This window comes from Apium graveolens, chromosome 2 (assembly GCF_009905375.1).
Source record: "Apium graveolens cultivar Ventura chromosome 2, ASM990537v1, whole genome shotgun sequence".
NCBI classification, from domain to species: Eukaryota; Viridiplantae; Streptophyta; class Magnoliopsida; order Apiales; family Apiaceae; genus Apium; species Apium graveolens.
Window position 1 is genome coordinate 197,791,914 of NC_133648.1, and position 21,393 is coordinate 197,813,306.

At 40.5% G+C, this 21,393-nt stretch overlaps 1 protein-coding gene across 1 annotated transcript in view; it reads right to left on the reverse strand.

The window, feature by feature from the left end:
* LOC141696235 (uncharacterized) overlaps positions 1-13,370 on the reverse strand; it is a 43,396-nt gene extending 30,026 nt beyond the window's left edge. The window contains exons 1-2 of the mRNA XM_074500407.1: positions 13,041-13,370; positions 12,651-12,959 (exon numbers count right to left, since the gene is read on the reverse strand). Of these exons, the coding sequence (XP_074356508.1) occupies positions 12,651-12,959; positions 13,041-13,370 (639 nt within the window). The remainder of the gene's footprint in view (positions 1-12,650; positions 12,960-13,040) is intronic.
* Between the last annotated feature and the right edge of the window lie 8,023 nt (positions 13,371-21,393).

The window sequence follows — 21,393 nt, forward strand, 5'->3', positions numbered from 1 at the left end:
TGACCAAGTCGCAAAATATTCAGTATATATATACATATATACTTTTCACAATCTTTGAAATCCTCTGACATGTATAATATACACAGAGTTCCAATCTATAACTGTATAAAAATACCGTTGCAAGGTGATCTCATATATCTAACCTTGTCTCAACGTTTTTCTGAAACCTTTGTCATTCATAAGACAATCATTAAATAGATATAAGTTTAAAAGATGAAGTTACAAGATACTCCAATATACTTATATCTTTTCCGAATACTACTTGAACTACGACCGTTCAATGTATAAATAGTTCATCCCATAGATTAAGATACAAGACAAAACTTGTATAGAATCAATCTTTAAAATATCATCAAAATAAAATGAAGTTACGAGATACTTCATTTGATGCAAACATCATTTTGAAAACTTGACCCTGCCAACACTCAACAATCGCCCAACCGTAGCCTTTCTATCGAAGTACTCTGGGTAGTGTTGCAGAAATATCCAGTTGGATGATGAACTCATTACGGGAGTTTTCCGCGCCAGGAAGACCACTTACGATGATCAGTCGTAGTAGTGCAACCCCACCATTTTCTATATGTAGAGGAGAACCTGTCGGATTTACTTGTCAACCGAACACTAGACTCCTAAGGAATGGACCGTCTTAGCGGAACTTCCAGGCCATTTGGGCCAATATAATAAGGCTGGGCCGGCACCACTCGACCACTTACGCCACTCCTAGTTCAGATGAAATCCATGACTCTGAAACGTAAAGCTCGTCCCCCTTTCCCCAAGTAGAAACTTGTTGATACGGCTCCACCAAGAAGTCGTATCTAGTTGGAAAGGAAAACTCACCGATATTTCCCAGGCGATGCCTGTTAATGGATTAACTTGTTCCAAGAATTTTACTTCCCGAGTGTTGGGTAAGTAATCAAAAACTCTTTTATCAAAATAGCAACCTTGTTGCGAATATAAAATACACCACAGAGCCGGATCCCTCAGTGTTAGGAATATATGTGCATTAGTTTGATGATATGTTTAACAAAACACTTAAGTAGAAGTTTAGTGTTTGTAGCCTCAACGGATAGCCAAAGTGGTCTTATCCGTTGATGGTGTAGCTTTACTTAGAAATAAGTCTAGTGTTGTAGCACATTTCAGTCTCTGTATTTAAGATATAATTCTTAGAAGTTGAGAGAAAATATAAGTCATGTTGACTACTAGAAGATATGCAAATAGGAAGGCCAATTGTAAATATTTCATGCCTTGTAATTTTGTATAAATGAAGTGGTATCAACGAATGTCTTAAAGACCTTCAACGGATGAGAAACAAAGCTTCAACGGATGTCTCTAAAGCTTCAACGAATAGAGCTTCAACTGCTAACACATCAACAGATAAAGCCATCAACGGATGAAGGCTTCAACGGATGTTCTGTTAAATAGCAGTTGATAAGTGGTAGTTGTAACAGCAGACAGAGGCACATGGGTTGACAGAGATAACTGAAATGTGGAAGCCTAATTTCAGGAACATCAGAAAAAGCAGCCGTTCTACTCTAGTACAAAGAGGCAATAGTCAACAAAGTACTTGAGTGATATGGAGAAGAAACAAGTGGAGAACTCATTTTATTATTGTATTTTTATCTTTGTCTTCACTTGTACACTTGGTGATATATAAACCAAGTAGCAGCTAGTAATTAGATAAGAATTTTTCCAGTGCTGTTTAGAAAAATCTTGAGAGAAAAATTATCTAGTTTGTACTAGGACGCAGCTGTGATCAACATCTTGAATCACAGATTTTCTGAAATACCATCTCTAGTGGAACAACAATCCACCAGAAAAGTTTTTAAGGTCTGTTGTGTTCTTTACATTAGTGCTTGAATATATATCTGTCTGTATTAGCTTAAAGCAATTCACACACTTGTTTATCTTGAACACAAAGCCTTTAAAACTGCTCAAAACTTGAAAAAGTTTTGAGATTTACATTCAACCCCCCTTCTGTAAATCTCATTGTTAGTCCACTAGGAATAACAATTGGTATCAGAGCAAGCTCTTGACACACAAAGAGTTTAAAGGTCTTGGAAACTAACAAATATGAGTAAGAAGGATATTGGAGTAAAAATCCCAGTTCTTGACAAAGACAGTTATCACCATTGGAAGGTGAAAATGCACCTTCATCTACTCTCCCAAGATGAAGGTTATGTAAACTGCATTGAGAATGGTCCTCACATTCCCCACAAAGTAGCCACAGTTGCTACGGCCACAATTGCTGTTGGTCAATCCATTCCAAAACCTAGAGCAGAATGGACAATGGAAGACACAGAAGAAGTCCACAAGGATAAGAAGGCTATGAACATTTTGTTTAATGGTCTTGACAAGGATATGTTTGATAATGTGATAAATTGCACATCTGCCAAAGAGGTTTGGGACACAGTTCAGCTACTGTGTGAAGGTACAGAACAAGTAAAAGAAAACAAAATGCAGCTTCTCATTCAACATTATGAGTATTTTCATTTTGAAGAAAATGAATCTTTAAATGACACATTCAATAGATTCCAAAAGCTGTTGAATGGACTGAAGCTGTATGGTAGAGTGTACCAGGTGAAGGATTCAAATCTTAAATTTTTAAGATCCTTGCCAAAGGATCGGAAACCCATGACTGTCTTCTTGAGAAACTCTCAAGATTATAAGGACTTCACTCTTGAAAGATTATATAGAATCTTGAAGACTTATGAACTAGAGCTGGAACAGGATGAGGTATTGGAGAAGGGAAGAAAGAAAGGAGGTTCAGTTGCCTTGGTAGCTGAAAATGAGAAAGAATACAGACAAGAAACTGTGAGATCTACATCAAACTCCAAAGATGGCACAAGCAAATCAGAATCAAGCAAGGGTAAGGAGCAAGTTGCTGAAAATGAAGACAAGTCCAGCCAAGATGACTCTGATGGTATTGATGAGCATCTTGCATTTCTGTCCAGGACATTTGCAAAGATGAAATTTAGGAAAAACACTAGAGCCACTAAACCTCATAAGAACATGGTGGACAAATCCAAGTTCAAGTGTTTCAATTGTGGTATAAGTGGACACTTTGCAAGTGAGTGCAGAAAGCCAACTTCTGAAAAGAAGAAATTTGACCAAGTAGATTATAAAAAGAAATATTTTGATCTGCTCAAGCAAAAGGAGAGGGCTTTCATTACTCAAGAAAAAGACTGGGCAGCTGATGGAGAAGAAGAGGATGAAGATGTGGAATATGTCAACTTGGCTCTCATGGCTGATTCTGAGGAAAATGAAGTTAGTTCATCAAGCAACCAGGTAATCACTACTGATTTAACACAGCTTACTAAAGAAGAGTGCAATGATGCTTTTAATGACATGTCTACTGAATTGTATCATTTGTGTGTATCTCTTAAATCTCTTGCTAAAGAAAATAGTAGGATTAAAGAGAACAATCTGTTTTTAAGTAATAGAAATGATGTGTTAGAAGATAAGTTGATTGATCTAGAGAAAACTAAGCTACATTGTATATCTGTTGAAAATGAACTAGCTGAATCTGTTAAGAAAGTAGAAATACTTTCCAATCAATTAGAGAGAGAGCAAGAGGTGATTAAAGCCTGGAAGACATCTAGGGATGTTAGTGCTCAAATTTCCAAGGTCCAAGGAATTGAATCATTCTGTGAGACTGCCTGGGATAAAAACAAAAAGAAACTGGAATTAATTGATGGGCTGTCAACGGATGTGGAATCAACGGATGATGAAAGTTATCCGTTGAAGGAAGAAAAGGAGCATCCGTTGAAGGTTCCTCAATTAAAACAGGCAGATATTTCTAAAAGTGAAAATCTAAAGAAACTCAACAAAAAGTTTGGTTCAACTTCCAAGAACTTTGTCAAAGGAGAAGCAAGCACATCCAAAGATTTCAGTAAGGTGAATATAGGACACATGACCTTAGAACAGTTAAAGAATAGGCTCAAAGTGGTTGAGGATAAAAAGGAAACTAAAAGGAAATCTAATAGAAATGGGAAGGTAGGGGTTAACAAACATAACAATTACACACCTGATAAGTATGCTCCTAGAAAAATCTGTGTGCATTGTAGTAGTGTTAATCATCTATCTGCTAATTGCAAATCTATTCAGAAAACTCCCATACCTGTACCCTCTTCCATGCCTAATATGTCTGCATCACCTCTGCATGCTATGCCTGTTATGTCTCAACAGAATCCTTATGCACATTTTGCAAACATGCCATATTTTAACAATCCTTATCTTGCTGCATTTAGTATGCCTCAAATGCCATACAATATGCCAATATGGAATAACATGCTTGCACAATCCATGCCTTACCAAATTCCAAATGTGCTAAATGATTCTGTGACTAACCCTACACCTCAACCAACTACATATAAGATCAAGGTTGACTCAAAGTTACCTAAGTCTAAAGATGCAGGAGGAATGAAGTCTAGGAGAAAGGCTAACAAGAATGGACCCAAGGAAACTTGGGTACCAAAATCAACTTGATTGATTTTATGGTGTGCAGGGAAAAAGAAGAAATCTATGGTACTTGGACAGTGGCTGTTCAAGACACATGACAGGAGATTTCTCCCTGCTCACTGAGTTTAAGGAGAGAGTTGGCCCTAGCATAACCTTTGGAGATGACAGCAAAGGGTTTACTATGGGATATGGCTTGATTTCAACAGGGAATGTCATCATTGATGAAGTTGCATTAGTTGATGGTCTCAAGCACAACTTAATGAGCATCAGTCAACTATGTGATAGAGGGAATACAATTTCCTTCAATTCAGAATTCTGTGTTGTCACCAGTAAGAAAGACAACAAAGTGATTCTAACTGGAGTTAGAAAAGGAAATGTGTACTTAGCTGACTTCAACTCTACAGATGCAGAATCTATTACTTGTCTCTTCAGCAAAGCAAGTCCAGTTGAAAGTTGGCTATGGCACAAGAAGCTATCCCATTTGAATTTCAAGACAATGAATGATCTAGTCAAAAAGGACTTAGTCAGAGGAATTCCTCTTGTTGAATTCTCAAGAGATGGTTTGTGTGATGCTTGTCAGAAAGGCAAACAAAGGAAAGCATCATTCAAAAAGAAGCTTGAAACAACAATTGATGAACCATTACAGCTGCTACATATGGATTTGTTTGGACCAGTCAATGTATTGTCAATTGCAAGAAAAAGATATTGCTTAGTGATTTTAGATGATTTCTCAAAGTTTTCATGGGTCTATTTTCTTGGATCAAAGGATGAAGCAAGTGAAATCATTATCAATCACATCAGGCAAGTCAATAATCATCCTGACTTGAAGGTTAGGAATATCAGGAGTGACAATGGAACTGAGTTCAAGAATTTGTCAATAAGGCTGTTCTGTGAAGAAAATGGAATCATGCATGAGTTCTCAGCTCCAAGAACACCTCAGCAAAATGGGGTAGTTGAAAGAAAGAACAGATCTTTGATTGAGGCTGCCAGAACAATGCTTGAAGAATCAAAGTTACCAACATATTTCTGGGCTGAAGCTGTTAATTGTGCCTGCTACACTCAGAATATTTCTTTGATCAATCAAACTAAAGGCATGACTCCTTATCAGTTGTTCAAGAGAAGAAAACCAACTCTAAACTTTCTTCATGTCTTTGGATGTAAATGCTTTATACTGAGAAATCAATCTGACCATAAAGGGAAGTTTGATGCAAAGGCTAATGAAGGGATATTTGTTGGTTACTCAGCTGGAAAATCTTATATGGTCTACAATCTAAGAACCAACATTGTTATGGAATCTGTGCATGTTGTGTTTGATGATAAAAAGATTGATGGACTGATAGGGATAAATAAGTCCTGATTTTATAATTAATGGGCTGATAGGCCCAATAAGAAGATGTATGATATTCAGACCAGAAAGGTTAAGCCTGATGGACCAGATCAGGTCTGATGGAATAAAAGAGGCCCAAAAGCCCTGATTATTAATTAAATTCGTAATTAATTAATAAGGGAAAAATCAGCTATTGAGAAGAGTCCTGATAAGGATATAAATCCTTATAGATTATCCTCAAGGGGACCTAAAAGGATAAGGAATCAGTTTCCTACTATCTAGGACTCCAAAGTCCATTCTAATTATGAGACTTGCCCACCAAGTCTCCTATACCAAGTCCAATTCAAGGACCACCAACATCTATATAAGGGGCCTCACCCCACAAATCAGAACTACGTTTTTTGGCTTGATTCTCTAATTCACAGAGATACGTAGGCATCTCGTAAAGGCAGATTGAGTCACGAAGCACGAGAGCAGCCATTAAAGGCCTTGAGCTCCCGAATCTTAGTGATAAATACATCAAATAATAACCTTAGCTTTTTATCCATAACATTTGGCGCCGTCTGTGGGAAAAACAACAACCATGGCGAGAACACGGAGAACAATTGGAGCTCTAGAGGAAGGAACACCATCAGAGACAACCCAGGTGATTTCATCAACCGTGGAGGTTCCTCCCCATTCAACTTATGCATCTACTCAGGGGGAAGCCCAGACAGGGGCAACTCAACCTCAGCCACAAGGGACAACTCCCCCGAATATTCAAGGTACGAATCCTCAAGTCCAACAAATACATATACCTGTGAATTCTCGACCCGTCGGGTATGAATATTCAACTGTTGTTACTACTAACCCCCCTTATGGGATGCCCCTTCACCCTGAGGTTGGAGGAAGCGGATATGCTGGGCGAAGTGAAGCACAAGGGCGGTCGCCCCCCTATATACGAGGTTTGGATCCTATCCCTGAGGATCGGGAATTTTCTGGTCCATACACTGAGAGAGACTCCGAATCTTCGGATGATGAAGTGGCCCCGAGAAGGAGGCGTCCTGGAAAAGAGCCAATGGCCGATGGAAGGCAACGCCCCCAAAGCACCCCAGGGGTGAATCCCCAAGAAGTGCAGGAAAAGATCAGGGCTCATGAGGCTGAAATCCAAAGGCTGAGGCGTGATTTGGAGGCTCACCAAGCCACCAGACCCCACATACCTCCTAGGGGGAGAAATCCTCCTCCTATCATAGACCTGGATGGTCCGGTAAGAAGAAGGGTTGCTGTCCCAAGAACTGATCCAAGCAATCTCCTTCCCCTTGGAGATCCTGACGATCCAACTCCACCCTTCACAGAAGAGATAATGAATGCCCATATCTCAAGAAAATTCAAGATGCCCACTATCAAAACCTATGATGGCACGGGAGACCCCGCTAATCATGTTAGGACATTCTCTAATGCACTGTTGCTGCAACCCGTGAATGATGCTATAAAATGTCGGGCCTTCCCTCAAACCCTGTCGGGTATGGCTCAAAGATGGTACAGTCGCCTACCCCCAAATTCTATTGGATCATTCAGAGAATTAAGTCAGGCTTTTATTAAGCAATTCATCAGTGGAAGAGTCCATGAAAAAAGTTCAGCATCTCTTATGAGTCTTGTGCAGGGAGCTAAGGAAACCTTAAGAGATTACCTGAATCGTTTTACAAAGGAAGCTTTAAAAGTCCCAGACCTTGATGATAAGGTAGCCATGATAGCACTGCAACAAGGAACTAGGGATGAGTTTTTCAAGATGTCTTTGGCCAAACGACCCCCTGAGAGCATGTTGCAGCTCCAAGAGAGGGCAGGGAAGTATATCAAGGTTGAAGAAAGTATGAGGAAGACCGTAGTAAGTAATGAGCCCACTGGAGGCAAGAAACGAAAAACTGATTTGGAGTATATCGCTAAGGACAAATATCCTAGAACCGACAAAACCCTGATTCAACCCCCAAGAAGGGAGGACCTGGGCAAAAGTTCACTGAATACGCTAAGCTGAATGCTCCCAGAAGTCAGATTTTGATGGAGATTGAGAAAGACAGAGATATTCGCTGGCCTAAGCCCTTGAAGGCTGATCCCGCCAAGCTAGATAAGGGCAAATATTGCAGGTTTCACAAAGATGTTGGCCATGACACCGATGAGTGTAGGCAATTGAAAGATGAAATTGAGTTTTTGATTCGAAAAGGAAGATTGAACAAGTATACTGGAGATGGAGGGGACAGAAATAATAATGGAAGGAAGAACTTTGAAGATCGTAGGAGGGACCAAGACGATCAGGGGCGAAACCCCTAGCCTAGAGGACCAGTTATAAACACCATTTATGGAGGGCCGAGACCTCGAGGGCCTGTGATAAACACGATCTTTGGAGGTCCAACTGCTGCTGGATTGTCCAAAAATTCCAGAAAGGCATATACTAGAGAGGTTATGCATATTGTTGGAGAAGCCCCAAAGAGGGCCAGGACAGAAGTAACATTGGCTTTTGATGATTCCGACCTAGAGGGTGTGAAGTTTCCCCATGACGACCCGCTGGTCATAACACCAATAATAGGAAATAGCCCGGTTAAGAGGGTCCTTGTGGATAATGGTGCTTCTGTGGATATCTTGCTCCACGACACCTTTCTAAGGATGGGGTATAACGACTCCCAGTTAACACCAACCGACATGCCGATATATGGATTTGCTGGAGTAGAATGTCCTGTGGAAGGGATAATCAAATTGCCAACCACCATAGGTACGGAGCCAAGGCAAGCAACGCAGATGCTGGATTTCGTGGTGGTAAAGGCTAGTTCGACTTATAATGCTATCATGGGAAGAACAGGGATACATGCCTTCAAGGCAGTTCCCTCTTCCTACCACTCAGTCATGAAGTTTCCCACCCGAAACGGGATTGGAGAAGAAAGAGGAGATCAAAAAATGGCTAGAAGCTGTTATGTGGCCTCTTTGAGGGCAGATGGAGTCGGGGGGCAGGTTCTTCCTATTGAAGATATGGATGTTCGAGAAAATGATGAGAATAGAGGAAGGCCAGCAGAAGAATTGGTCTCGGTTCCTTTAGACCCCGAGAATCCTGAGAGGACGACTTTCATTGGAGTCACATTAGAGGAGCCCCTTAGAGGGAAGTTAGTGAAATTTTTGCAAGAAAATAGTGATGTGTTTGCATGGTCAGCAGCTGATATGCCAGGCATAGACCCGGAGTTGATTACTCACAAGCTAAACGCAGATCCAAGCCGGAAGACAGTGAAACAAAAGAAAAGAAATTTTGCCCCGGAAAGACAAGAGGCTATAAAGCAGGAAGTGGAAAAGCTCTTAGAGGCGGTTTCATTGAGGAGATTCAATTTCCGGAGTGGTTAGCAAACCCTGTAATGGTGAAGAAGGCTAATGGAAAGTGGAGGATGTGTATAGACTTCACCGATCTGAATGATGCATGCCCCAAAGACTGTTTTCCGCTGCCTAGAATTGATACTTTGATTGATGCCACCGCTGGACATGAGATGCTGAGTTTCATGGATGGGTTTAGCGGATACAACCAGATCAAAATGCATAAGAATGACATTCCAAATGTATCATTTATCACTGACTTTGGTGTTTATTGTTATCTTGTTATGGCGTTTGGTCTCAAGAATGCAGGAGCCACCTATCAGAGGTTGGTGAATAAAATTTTAAGGATCTTATTGGGAAGACTATGGAAGTCTATGTTGATGACATGCTAGTCAAGAGTCTAGTAAAGACTGATCATATAACCCATTTGAGGGAAGCTTTTGAGGTCCTGAGGTACCACAAGATGATGTTGAATCCTACGAAGTGTGCTTTCGGAGTAGGATCTGGAAAATTCTTGGGATTGATGGTCTCAAAGAGGGGAATTGAGGCTAACCCCGATAAAATAAAGGCAATCCTGGACATGGAACCCCCAAAAACTGTCAAGGATGTTCAGAAACTCACAGGAAGGGTTGCTGCGCTAGGACGATTCATCTCCAAGTCAGGAGACAAGTGCTTGTCATTCTTCAAGTCATTAAAGAACATTAAAGACTTTGTATGGAGTGAGGAAAATCAGAAGGCATTTGAAGAGTTAAAGAAGTATATGGGCCAGGCCCCGTTGTTGGCCAAGCCAGTTCTGAGTGAAGTTTTATTCTTGTACTTGGCTGTTTCAGAAAGCGCCTTGAGCGCGGTGTTGGTTAAGGAGGAACTGAAAGTCCAGAAACCCGTATACTATGTCAGCAAAATTTTGCATGGTGCTGAGTTGAATTATTCAGCCATTGAGAAATTCGCTTTAGCCTTGGTAATGGCTTCAAGAAAGCTGCGTCCTTATTTTCAAGCTCACCAAATTGAAGTGCTAACAAATCAGCCACTGAGAAATATCATTCACAGTCCCAAGGCAAGTGGGAGACTGATTAAGTGGGCAATAGAGTTGGGAGAGTTCGATCTCAAGTATAAGCCACGTACAGCCATAAAAGCCCAGGCACTAGCTGACTTCGTGGTGGAATGTACCATACCCAACCAAGAAGTCGGGGGGCAGGAAGATACCATACCTCAAGACAAGAGAGTCGACAATGGAGACAGGGAGAAGAATGACAAGGAGAAAGAATATTGGGTTCTCTATTTTGATGGAGCATCAGAAACAAATTCCAGTGGAGCAGGGTTGGTTTTGCAAAGCCCTGATGGGTTCTTAATTGAGTATGCTATGAAGTTAGATTTTCCAACCACAAACAATGAGGCAGAGTATGAAGCCCTGATAGCTGGCCTTGGTCTAGCTGGGACACTTAGAGTCAAAAACTTAAAGGTCCGTGGAGACTCGAAGCTGATCATATCCCAGGTAAAGGGAGAATTTGAGGCAAGGGATGATACGATGGCTAAGTATGTCCGCCTAGTAAGGGTTGTGATGACCCAATTTAATGAATGCCATGTTGAACACATTCCAAGGGAAGAAAATGTTAAGGCAGATGCGCTATCAAAGTTCGCTTCGTCTGAGATTGAAGAAAGTTCAGGAAGTGTGTACTTCCGTGTTTTGAAGACACGGAGCATAGATGTTAAGCTAGTGGCTCCCATAGGCTTGGGGACGTCATGGATTGATCCCATCAAGGCTCACATTCAGACCGGTTGGTTGCCAAGTGATGCAACTGAAGCACGGAAGTTAACTATTCGGGCACTAAGATACTCTTTGATAGATGGGATTCTTTACAAAAGATCTTTCATGGTTCCCTACTTGAGGTGTCTCAGGCCCGATGAGGCACGCTTGGCTCTTGAAGAAGTGCATGAAGGTATTTGTGGACAACACTTGGGGGGCAGGGCCTTGGCTCATAAGATAACTCGTTTAGGCTTCTATTGGCCAGAAATGATGGCTGATGCCAAAGAATATGTAAAGAAGTGTGACCGCTGTTAGAAGCATGCACCAATTGTTAGACAACCCCCTGAGATGCTGACCTCTATCAACTCGCCTATTCCCTTTGCCATGTGGGGGATGGATATTCTAGGGCCTTTTCCTATGGCCACGGCACAAAGGAAATTTCTGATTGTAGCCATTGATTATTTCACCAAGTGGATCGAAGCCAAACCCTTGGCCAAAATCACTACTAAGCAGGTTGCACAATTCCTGTAGGAAAACATTATGTGCCGATATGGAATTCCCCGTATCCTTGTCACTGACAATGGAACACAATTCAACAATGAGGAATTCAAGATGTATTGTGAAGAAAATGAAATTGAGTTACGATTCACCTCTGTGGCTCACCCGCAAGCCAATGGACAAGCAGAGGTAGCAAATCGGATAATCCTGGATGGACTAAAGAAGAGGATCGAGAAGTCAAGAAATAATTGGGTAGATGAGATACTTCCAATATTATGGGCCTACAGGACTACTTGTAGAGTCACGACAGATGCAACTCCTTTCATGTTGGTATATGGGGCGGAAGCAGTAGTTCCCGTGGAGATATCACATTCCTCTCCAAGGATTCAGGCTTTCGATGAGAAAGAAAATGAGGAAGGGCAGAGATTAGCCCTGGATTTAATTGATGAAGTGCGAGATAAAGCACATGCAAAGATAGTAGAATATCAGAAAAAAGCTTCATTCTACTACAACCTAAGGGTTAAAGAAAGGTTTTTTAAACAAGGCGATCTAATCTTGAGGAAGATAGAAGCATCTGGTGTAGGACAAAAAGGGAAGCTTGCCCCGAATTGGGAAGGGCCGTACAGAGTCAAGAGTGTTCAAGGTAGAGGAACCTACAAGCTAGAGACTATGGATAGTTTTGAAGTCCCGAGAACTTGGCATGCACAAAACCTGAAGGTTTACTATGTGTAGGGAAGCCGGATACGATTCTCACTCGTCAGGATGGCGAGTAGGTTGAAAAGCACCTTGAAGCTTTGCTTGCTTAGGATTTATATGTTTTAGTTTTATTACGAAGTTTATTAAGACTTGTGTAAGGGACGAATCCCAGACAATTTTATGAAATTCATGAGTTCTTTAAAGTATGTTTGTGGCCTAACAAATAAAAATCAAATGCATGGATGCAAGCATAAAAGGTGATAAATGAAATAGATCTGATAGATGTTACAAAAGTTTGATAAATAAAGTCTCGAAAATAAAAAAAACAACAAGCCACGCAGGGCTGAAAAAGCTCTAAGGAGCTGAAGTACCCTCGGCATCCATATCATCGTCCTCTCCACTCTCGCTGGATGTCTCTGTCGTCTCGGAGGAGGAGGAGGAAGAGCTGTCGTCCTCAGCAGGTCTGGAAGAAGACTCGGGAGGAGGAAGGAGTGGATCCTGAGGAACATGGTCCGAGACAACTACTCGGGTATGAAACCTCTGTAGCAAAGCCTCGTCATCAGGGCAGATATAGTCCGCCAGGTTAATATCAGGACATGCCTCGTTCATGGTCCCAAGGGCCGTGTCCCAACCAGTCCTAAAAAACCCAGGAAAGACTGAATCATCCCTAATCCTCATGGATTGGGCAAACTCCTCCGAGTCCAGATAGTTGTCTATAGCTTTATCCTTCTCCGCCCGAAGTACCACCAGCTCGGCGTTAGCCTCTCCGAGTTCTTCCTCCTTGCGCTTGAGCTTCTTCTCCAGGGTAGCGTACTTCTTCTGTTGCCTCCTGAGGGCATTATCGGCCTTATCAGAAGCCCGCTTCCATGATTCGGCTTGCCTCACAGCGCCTTGAAAATAGGCGTTAGACTGAAACAAAGCAATTAACAAAGTATAAGGCAAGAAAATGCTACAAGAATGAAAAATAAGTTCAAAAAAGAGAAGGCATACCGAAGCCAGAGACTGAGCTCCCATGAGCTTGATCCTCTCAAGATCAGGGGTGGCCACCACATCAGTAAAATCCTTGGGGGTCACGCTATGGTAAGACCAATCCCAAGCATGTTTCGTGGAACCAACTACGGTGTCCCCTCGGCGGAATCCCCAGAGAGGCTGAAAGGCGCCTGTGGCAGCAGCAGTAGGGGCAGCAGCAGTGATAGGAGTACCATGGCCTCCAGCTCCTTCAGTTGAGGCCTCCCCTATAGGCTCTTTGTGCTTCTTCAAAAAGATAGGCTCCGTGGCCTTTCCCCGGGTGTCTAGGCCTGCGAGCCGAGCTTTCTTCATCCTACCTGTTTCCTCAACCAAAGGAACATTGTCCTCGTTAATCTCCTTAGCAGCTGAAACAAAGCAAAGGACAAAATAAGTGAAGTTAATAATGCATGAAATGAAGTAAAATTGAGAAGGGAAGAAAAATACCCTGTTGAGAAATAGAGGATAGTCCCACATGAATCAGGGAAAACTCCTCTAAGAGAGTCCAGCTGGTGGTCGAGCCATCATCCTGAGTAAGCCCATTATAAATAATAGTTTCTTCAGGAGTTAAGTGAATGGATTTGAGGCTACCATCACTGACCTTCCCAAAAGAAGATCGAAAAAGTGTGCCCCAGTCACCATTCTCCCAACGTAACCCGACGAAACTATTCCTCCAATTTTGATTATTATCAGGAATAGAGGCACTGTTAAAGATATGTTTGCTTTTGGGCCTTTGCTTGACATAGACCCAGCCGCAGATATTGGAAGAACTATTGTAACACTGAAAGACTTTCCTAAAAACAGCTACGGAAAGAGGAAAGCCCTCCCTAAGACAGCAGACCATAAAACATAGAATGTTCCTCCAGGCGTTTGGAGGAAGCTGACACGGGTTGATTTGTAAATCAGCCAAAAGATGAGGAATAAAGGGGTGAAAAGGAAACCTAAGCCCAGCATTAAGGGCATCTGTGTAAATGAAAAGAGTATCGGGTCTCCAGTGGCAAGTACGATCACCACCAGAGACTGGAACTAATCTAAGAGGAGGAAGGACGTTATAACGAGCATTTAGTTTATTGAAGTCTATGTTGTGCCAAGTATTACAATGATTAAAAGAGTCGAGATGTGCAGTGGAGGGATATTCATCCCCCCTAGTGTTAATCATATCGATTAAAGACATATACGAAGAACGAATATCGATATCCTTACCTCGTTTTGAAGCCGAGGCTATCTTTGCCGCCCTCTCAGAATTCTTGTCAGCCATTAGTAAGCTAGAAAAAGCCTGAAGGAGAGGTTGGAAAACTAAGGGAGGGGATTTGAGAGAGGAAAGATTAGAAAGTTGGAGGAAGGATGATGAGAAGTTGTAGAATGAGTAGAGAGGTGAAATGAGAGGTGTGGAGAAATCAAACTCTCACCCCACCTTTATATAGCCAAGGAAGGGGGATAATGGGCCTTAAAAAGCCCATTTGGGCCCAAAACTTAGAAGGTTCTGGAATTATCCAGGAAATTCCTGGAAAATTCAAGAGAATTCTAGCAAAAATCAGAAGAAAACTTGATTTTTTGAAGAATCTGGAAGGATCCAGAAACACCCCAGAAGAATTTGGAGCCTATAAATAAGAGCCCAGTAAGAGGTTTGACCCGAAGAGAGCCCAGTGAAAGGTTTGACCCAAAATAAAAGCCCAGTTCAGGAAAAATAATGAAATTAAATATTATTGGGCCTAAAAAAAAATATCAAGCCCAGATAAGGGCCCAAATATTCAAATCAAAGCCCTGCACCAGGGTCCAAAATCTGGAAGAAAATATATGTGAGTATTATCTTCAAAAAACCAGGAAAAACAAGGGGCCCAATTGAAAAGCCTGTAAAAAAAATGGCCCCAAGGAAGCCCAAATGTTTGAAAAGCCCAGAACTAGGGGCCCAATTAACAAGGCCTGTGGAAAAGATGCCCAATAAGAAACAAGCCCAGAAAAGGGCCCAGATAATTGAAGTTGGAGGCCCAGGGATAAGGCCCACTATATTTAAAAAAGGGGTTATATCAGGCCCATGAGCCAAAGCCCTGTTGAAAAAATAAGCCCAAAGATCAGCCCAACAAATTCAGCCCAGGGTTAAGGGCCCAAATCCAAGTGTATGCAAATAAATAAATAATATATATATAAATATGTATATATTCCTGACCTGTTCGACCAGAAAACACGAAGAAATCCTGGTCGAATGGCCTGAGGTCGAAACCCTGTCGATCAGGGGTAAAAAATGGCCTTAATTCGACCAGGACCAGGACTAATTCGACCAGAAATAATGAAGAATTCCTGATCGAAATCCTCGAGCCCGAATTGGCGTCGACCTGGGCAACCAAAAGGGGGTTAATTCGGTCAAAAATGGAGATCCTGACCGAAAATTCTGATCGAAATTGAATCCTGACCGAAAGAAGAAAATCCTGATCGAAATAGAATCCTGACCGAAAGAAGAAAATCCTGATCAAAATAGAATCCTGACCGAAGGGAGGAAATCCTGGCCGAAATTCGACCAGGATTCCTGATCGAAAGCATCCTGCCCGAAACCCTGTCGACCAGGGCAATCTGAAGGTTAATTCGACCAGGATCCTGGTCGAATGGATTCCTGGTCGAAATTTTTATATAAAAAAAAAATCTGAAAAATTACAGAAAAAATAAGGAAATTCCTTAAATAATTTCTGAAAAATGTTAATATTTTCAGAAATAAGGAATAAATCCAGAAAATTAAAGGATAAATCCCAGAAATTAGGGAAAAAATCCAGAAAATAAGGAAATTCCTTAAATAATTTCTGAAAAATGTTAATATTTTCAGAAATAAGGAATAAATCCAGAAAATTAAAGGATAAATCCCAGAAAATTAGGGAAAATCCCAGAAAATTAGGGAAAATCCCAGAAAAATTAGGGAAAAATCCCAGAAAATTAGGGAAAAATTCCTGGAAATTAAGATAATTTCTGAACAAAAGGAAGATTCATTGTAAATGTGTAGGTCGCTCCACACTTTACGCAAAGACGAAACCCTGAAAGGGAACGAATAGATTTAACTTCTGCGAAACCTAATCAATGTTTCCCAAAAGTTGGGGGGCAAATGATAGGGATAAATAAGTCCTGATTTTATAATTAATGGGCTGATAGGCCCAATAAGAAGATGTATGATATTCAGACCAGAAAGGTTAAGCCTGATGGACCAGATCAGGTCTGATGGAATAAAAGAGGCCCAAAAGCCCTGATTATTAATTAAATTCGTAATTAATTAATAAGGGAAAAATCAGCTATTGAGAAGAGTCCTGATAAGGATATAAATCCTTATAGATTATCCTCAAGGGGACCTAAAAGGATAAGGAATCAGTTTCCTACTATCTAGGACTCCAAAGTCCATTCTAATTATGAGACTTGCCCACCAAGTCTCCTATACCAAGTCCAATTCAAGGACCACCAACATCTATATAAGGGGCCTCACCCCACAAATCAGAACTACGTTTTTTGGCTTGATTCTCTAATTCACAGAGATACGTAGGCATCTCGTAAAGGCAGATTGAGTCACGAAGCACGAGAGCAGCCATTAAAGGCCTTGAGCTCCCGAATCTTAGTGATAAATACAGCAAATAATAACCTTAGCTTTTTATCCATAACATGGACTAACAGATGAGGGACACAATGAGAGACTCAAATTTGACAACATTGAGATATATTGTGATGATAGTGAAGAGGAGATTGATGGAGATGACACTTCAAAAGGGATTCAAAATATGCCCTTGGATAATGCACAAAATTCTGCATCCGTTGATAGAGGCAATGCAGTATCCGTTAAAAGACATAGTGCATCATCCGTTGAAGTACAAAATGAAGCATCCGTTGATCATAGTTCATCAACGGATAATCGATTTACATCATCAGTTGATAGAACTCCAAATTCCCTGTAAAGAACCAACAACTCCGGGGGAGTTTCAACTAATCAACACTCTGTCTCACATCATGACAATACTGAGGCCACCTCATCTAGAGCAAATCTTCCACCTCAAAGGAAATGGACCAAGAATCATCCCTTTGAACTGATCATTGGTGATGCATCATCTAAAGTGCAAACAAGAAAAGCTACTCAAGATGAATGTCTGTATAGTAGTTTTCTATCTCAGGAGGAACCTAAGAAAGTGGAAGAAGCTTTATTGGATCCAGATTGGATATTAGCTATGCAGGAAGAGCTGAACCAATTTGAGAGAAATAAAGTTTGGAAGCTGGTACCCAAACCAAAGAACAAGAGTCCTATTGACACAAAATGGGTATTCAGAAACAAGATGGATGAAAATGGCATTGTCATAAGGAATAAAGCCAGATTGGTTGCTAAAGGCTATTCTCAACAAGAGGGAATAGATTTTGATGAAACATATGCTCCTGTTGCAAGACTTGAAGCCATCAGAATTTTTCTAGCCTATGCAGCCCATGCCAATTTCAAAGTCTATCAAATGGATGTCAAGAGTGCATTTCTAAATGGGAAATTGGAGGAAGAAGTCTATGTAAGTCAACCTCCAGGGTTTGAAGATCCAAATTTTCCAGACTATGTGTATTATCTGTTGAAAGCACTCTATGGACTGAAGCAAGCACCTAGAGCCTGGTATGAAACCCTATCAAAATTCCTTTTGGAGAATCACTTCACTAGAGGTACTGTTGATAAAACTCTCTTCTTTAGGAATGTTAATGGCTCTAGTATACTTGTTCAAATTTATGTAGATGACATAATATTTGGTTCTAAATATAATAAACTTTGCAAAAAGTTTGCTAAGCTAATGCAAAGTAAGTATGAAATGAGCCTGATGGGAGAACTAACCTATTTTCTTGGTTTACAAGTTAAACAAGTTAGTGATGGAATTTTCATTAGTCAAACTAAATATATTCATGATCTTCTAAAAAGGTTTGACTTAATGGAATGTTCATCTGCAAGAACTCCCATGGCCACTGCCACCAAACTTGAATTGAATAAGACTGAAAGGTCTGTGGACATTACAAGTTATAGAGGCATGGTTGGTTCACTTTTATATTTAACTGCCAGTAGACCAGATATAATGTTTGCTACATGTCTGTGTGCTAGATTTCAAGCTGATCCTAGGGAGTCTCACTTCATTGTTATCAAGAGGATTTTCAGATATCTCAAGGGTACACCAAATTTAGGTATTTGGTATCCTAGAGAATCTGGCTTTGATCTAATTGGTTATTCAGATGCAGACTATGCGGGTTACAAAATAGACAGGAAAAGTACAACAGGCTCCTGCCAATTCCTGGGAAACAAGCTTGTATCATGGTTTAGCAAAAAGCAAAATTCAGTCTCTACTTCTACAGCTGAGGCTGAATACATTGCTGCTGGAAGTTGCTGCTCTCAAGTATTATGGATGAGGAATCAACTCCTTGATTATGGACTTCATGTTGATAGAATTCCTATCTTTTGTGACAACACAAGTGCCATAGCCATAACAGAGAATCCTGTGCAGCACTCAAGGACATCAGAGAGCATGTCATGAATGGTACAGTGGAACTACATTTTGTTCCAAGTGAACAACAAATTGCAGACATATTTACCAAGCCACTTGATGAATCAACATTCACAAGATTGGTAAGTGAGCTAGGTATGCTTAATTACTCATAAAATTTATGTCCTAATTGCAATTTGAATTGAAGCCTAAAATGTATTAGTTGCTAGAACAAATTTGACTTTTTAACACAGATTATTCCATCAACGGGTATTTCCTATCCGTTGAAAGTCAAAAGTGTTCCATCAACGGATGTTCATTATCCGTTGAAAGACATATACATTTCTGGAATTTTTATCCGTCAACGGATAAAACTGTAGTACTTTTCAACGGATGACAATTTACTTTATCCGTTGAAATGTCACATCAGTCGATTCAGGTGTCTTACAGCCATTGATTCTATTTTCTTAACCGTTGATACTCATACATACAGCTGTATGTATTTGTTTTAAAGGTAGTTTTTAGAATACTTACAGTTTATTCTTAAACGGCTGAAACTCACTTACATATATTTATTGTTTAATCTTTTATTTATGCTTTTTAATTTGAGAAAGTATATAAGCCCTTCTGATTTTTCATTTTTACTTTACGCTTTCTTGAAACTTCAAAGCTTTTACCATTTACTCTCTGCAAAACCTTCAAGTTATTCTCTACAATTTCTACTTACAACAATGGCACCAGTAGTAAAAATTATGTCTGAATTTGGGTTCATCTATGAGAAGAACAATTTCATAGCTTTGGTAGCAAAGAATGAAGCCCACTCAGATTATCACAAAATGATGGACTTCATCAAAAACTGTAAACTTAGCTATGCAATACTGGAAGCCCCAACGATTTACTGTGAAGTAGTTGAGGAGATTTGGACAACTGCTGAGTTCAACTCCATAGATATGACCATCTCTTTCACTCTCAAAGGTAAAAATCACTGTGTTAACTGTGATAATTTACTAGCATGTTTTAAATTGCCTGAGAACAATGCCATGACACCACACACTGATAATGATGTATCCAGCATGTTAGATTCCATAGGTTATTCTCTTAACTCTGCTAGTTTAGGGAGTGTTAAAAGAAAAGGCCTTAGGAAAGAATGGAGTTTTATTGGGGATGCCTTTATCAAGGTTTTCTCTGGGAAAATTAGTAATTTTGATGCCATAACTTCATCTCTTGTTAATATGCTCTATATGCTTGTTTCTGATAGGTATTTTAACTTTAGCAATTATGTTATGCTAGAATTGGGTACTAGATTAGGTAACAAGGCTAATAGACCTAATAACATCTATTATGCTAGATTCTTTATGTTATTGGCTAACCATGTTGCTGAAGGTTTGGTCATAACCAATGAGAATAATAAACTCAAGTGCTGGGCACAAGAGAAAAGAGTTCTTGCAGATTTATTGAGAATGGATCTCAACAACAGTGTACCATTGGTATATTTACCAATCATGGATGCACCTCAGGTAAGTGAGGTAATTATTTCTACAACTCCTACTTCTTCCAACCCCTCTATTTCTTTATCTTCTAGTGTGCCCATGGAATCTGTGACAATGCCCCAACAGATTCCTACCAAGGTCACCAAAACTAAACTTTCAAAATCAAAGACAAAGAAAACCACCTCTGTTGTTTCTCAAAAGACAATAGTTGTAACACCTACCCTTAACCCTGAGGGGAGTGAAAAGGGTGTGAGTGGTGAGGGGAGGGGTGAACATCAAAGAAACCCCCAGGATAAGGAAGGAGAGATAAGTGTTTCCCAAGCTAGCCAAGCCACAGTTTCTTAAAAAGCTGTGGTGGTTGAAAAGGTTACTAGCACATCCCTAGCTGCATTCTCCCAAAAGGATGTAACTATTGAAAATAGTTCCCAACCAGGAACACAGAACAAACGAGGGAGGGACACAGAAACCAAACACTCACCAACAAAAGCTTTTATTAGAAGAAAGAGGGCTAGAACCCAATCTTCTACACAGGGTGCACACACTGCACAGATACATCTATCTGTATCTATGCCATCTCAAACTCAGTTTGATGTGGCTCCAACAAATGTGGAGTCACAGCCCCATTCTCTCACAATTAACACACATCAATCACCACACACTTCATCACCATCTCTGGATGTGGATATGTTATTCCCATCAATTCCTGATTCTCCCTCTTTACAACTCAGGGAGGAGCCCCACTCAAATACAGGTGATCATCATCTTTTAGATGATTTGTTGGATCACCCGCAAATTCTTTCAGATGTAATTGAAGGATCTGTGTCACCAAAACTCAAATCAATCCACACAGATTCAACAGTTATATCACTTTCAATTTCTACTTCTTTTCCTTCTTCAATGGATATCACTCATCCGTTGACAAGTGATTGTTCTTCAACGGATAAGCTTAACAGCAGTTATCCGTTGATACCATCAGTGTCACCTTCAACGGCTATTCCATATCTGTTGATAGTCTCTACACATATAACTGAAACAATTCCAAGTGTAGAAGACATGATTACTGTACAATCACTTTTAGGACTGAGGGAAGGGAGTGACAATTTGAGTGAGAGGCTGGGTTGCACCCAGGCAAAAGGAGAGATTGAGAGCTCAAATATGCATGCTATTTCTTCCAGCATGGCAAAAGTAAGTGAGAGGAGTACCACCTTAGTAGGTGAAGGTGAGGAAGTGAGGAGTGTGAGCCAGGGGGAGCCCCTGATGCAAGAATATAGAGAAAAAGAGAGAAAGACAGGTACAACAGATATAAGGGTGGATCCAGCCATTGCTAGTGAGTCAATGATTGTGGATGATGCTGAAAAGGAAAGACAATTTCAGCAACATTACAAA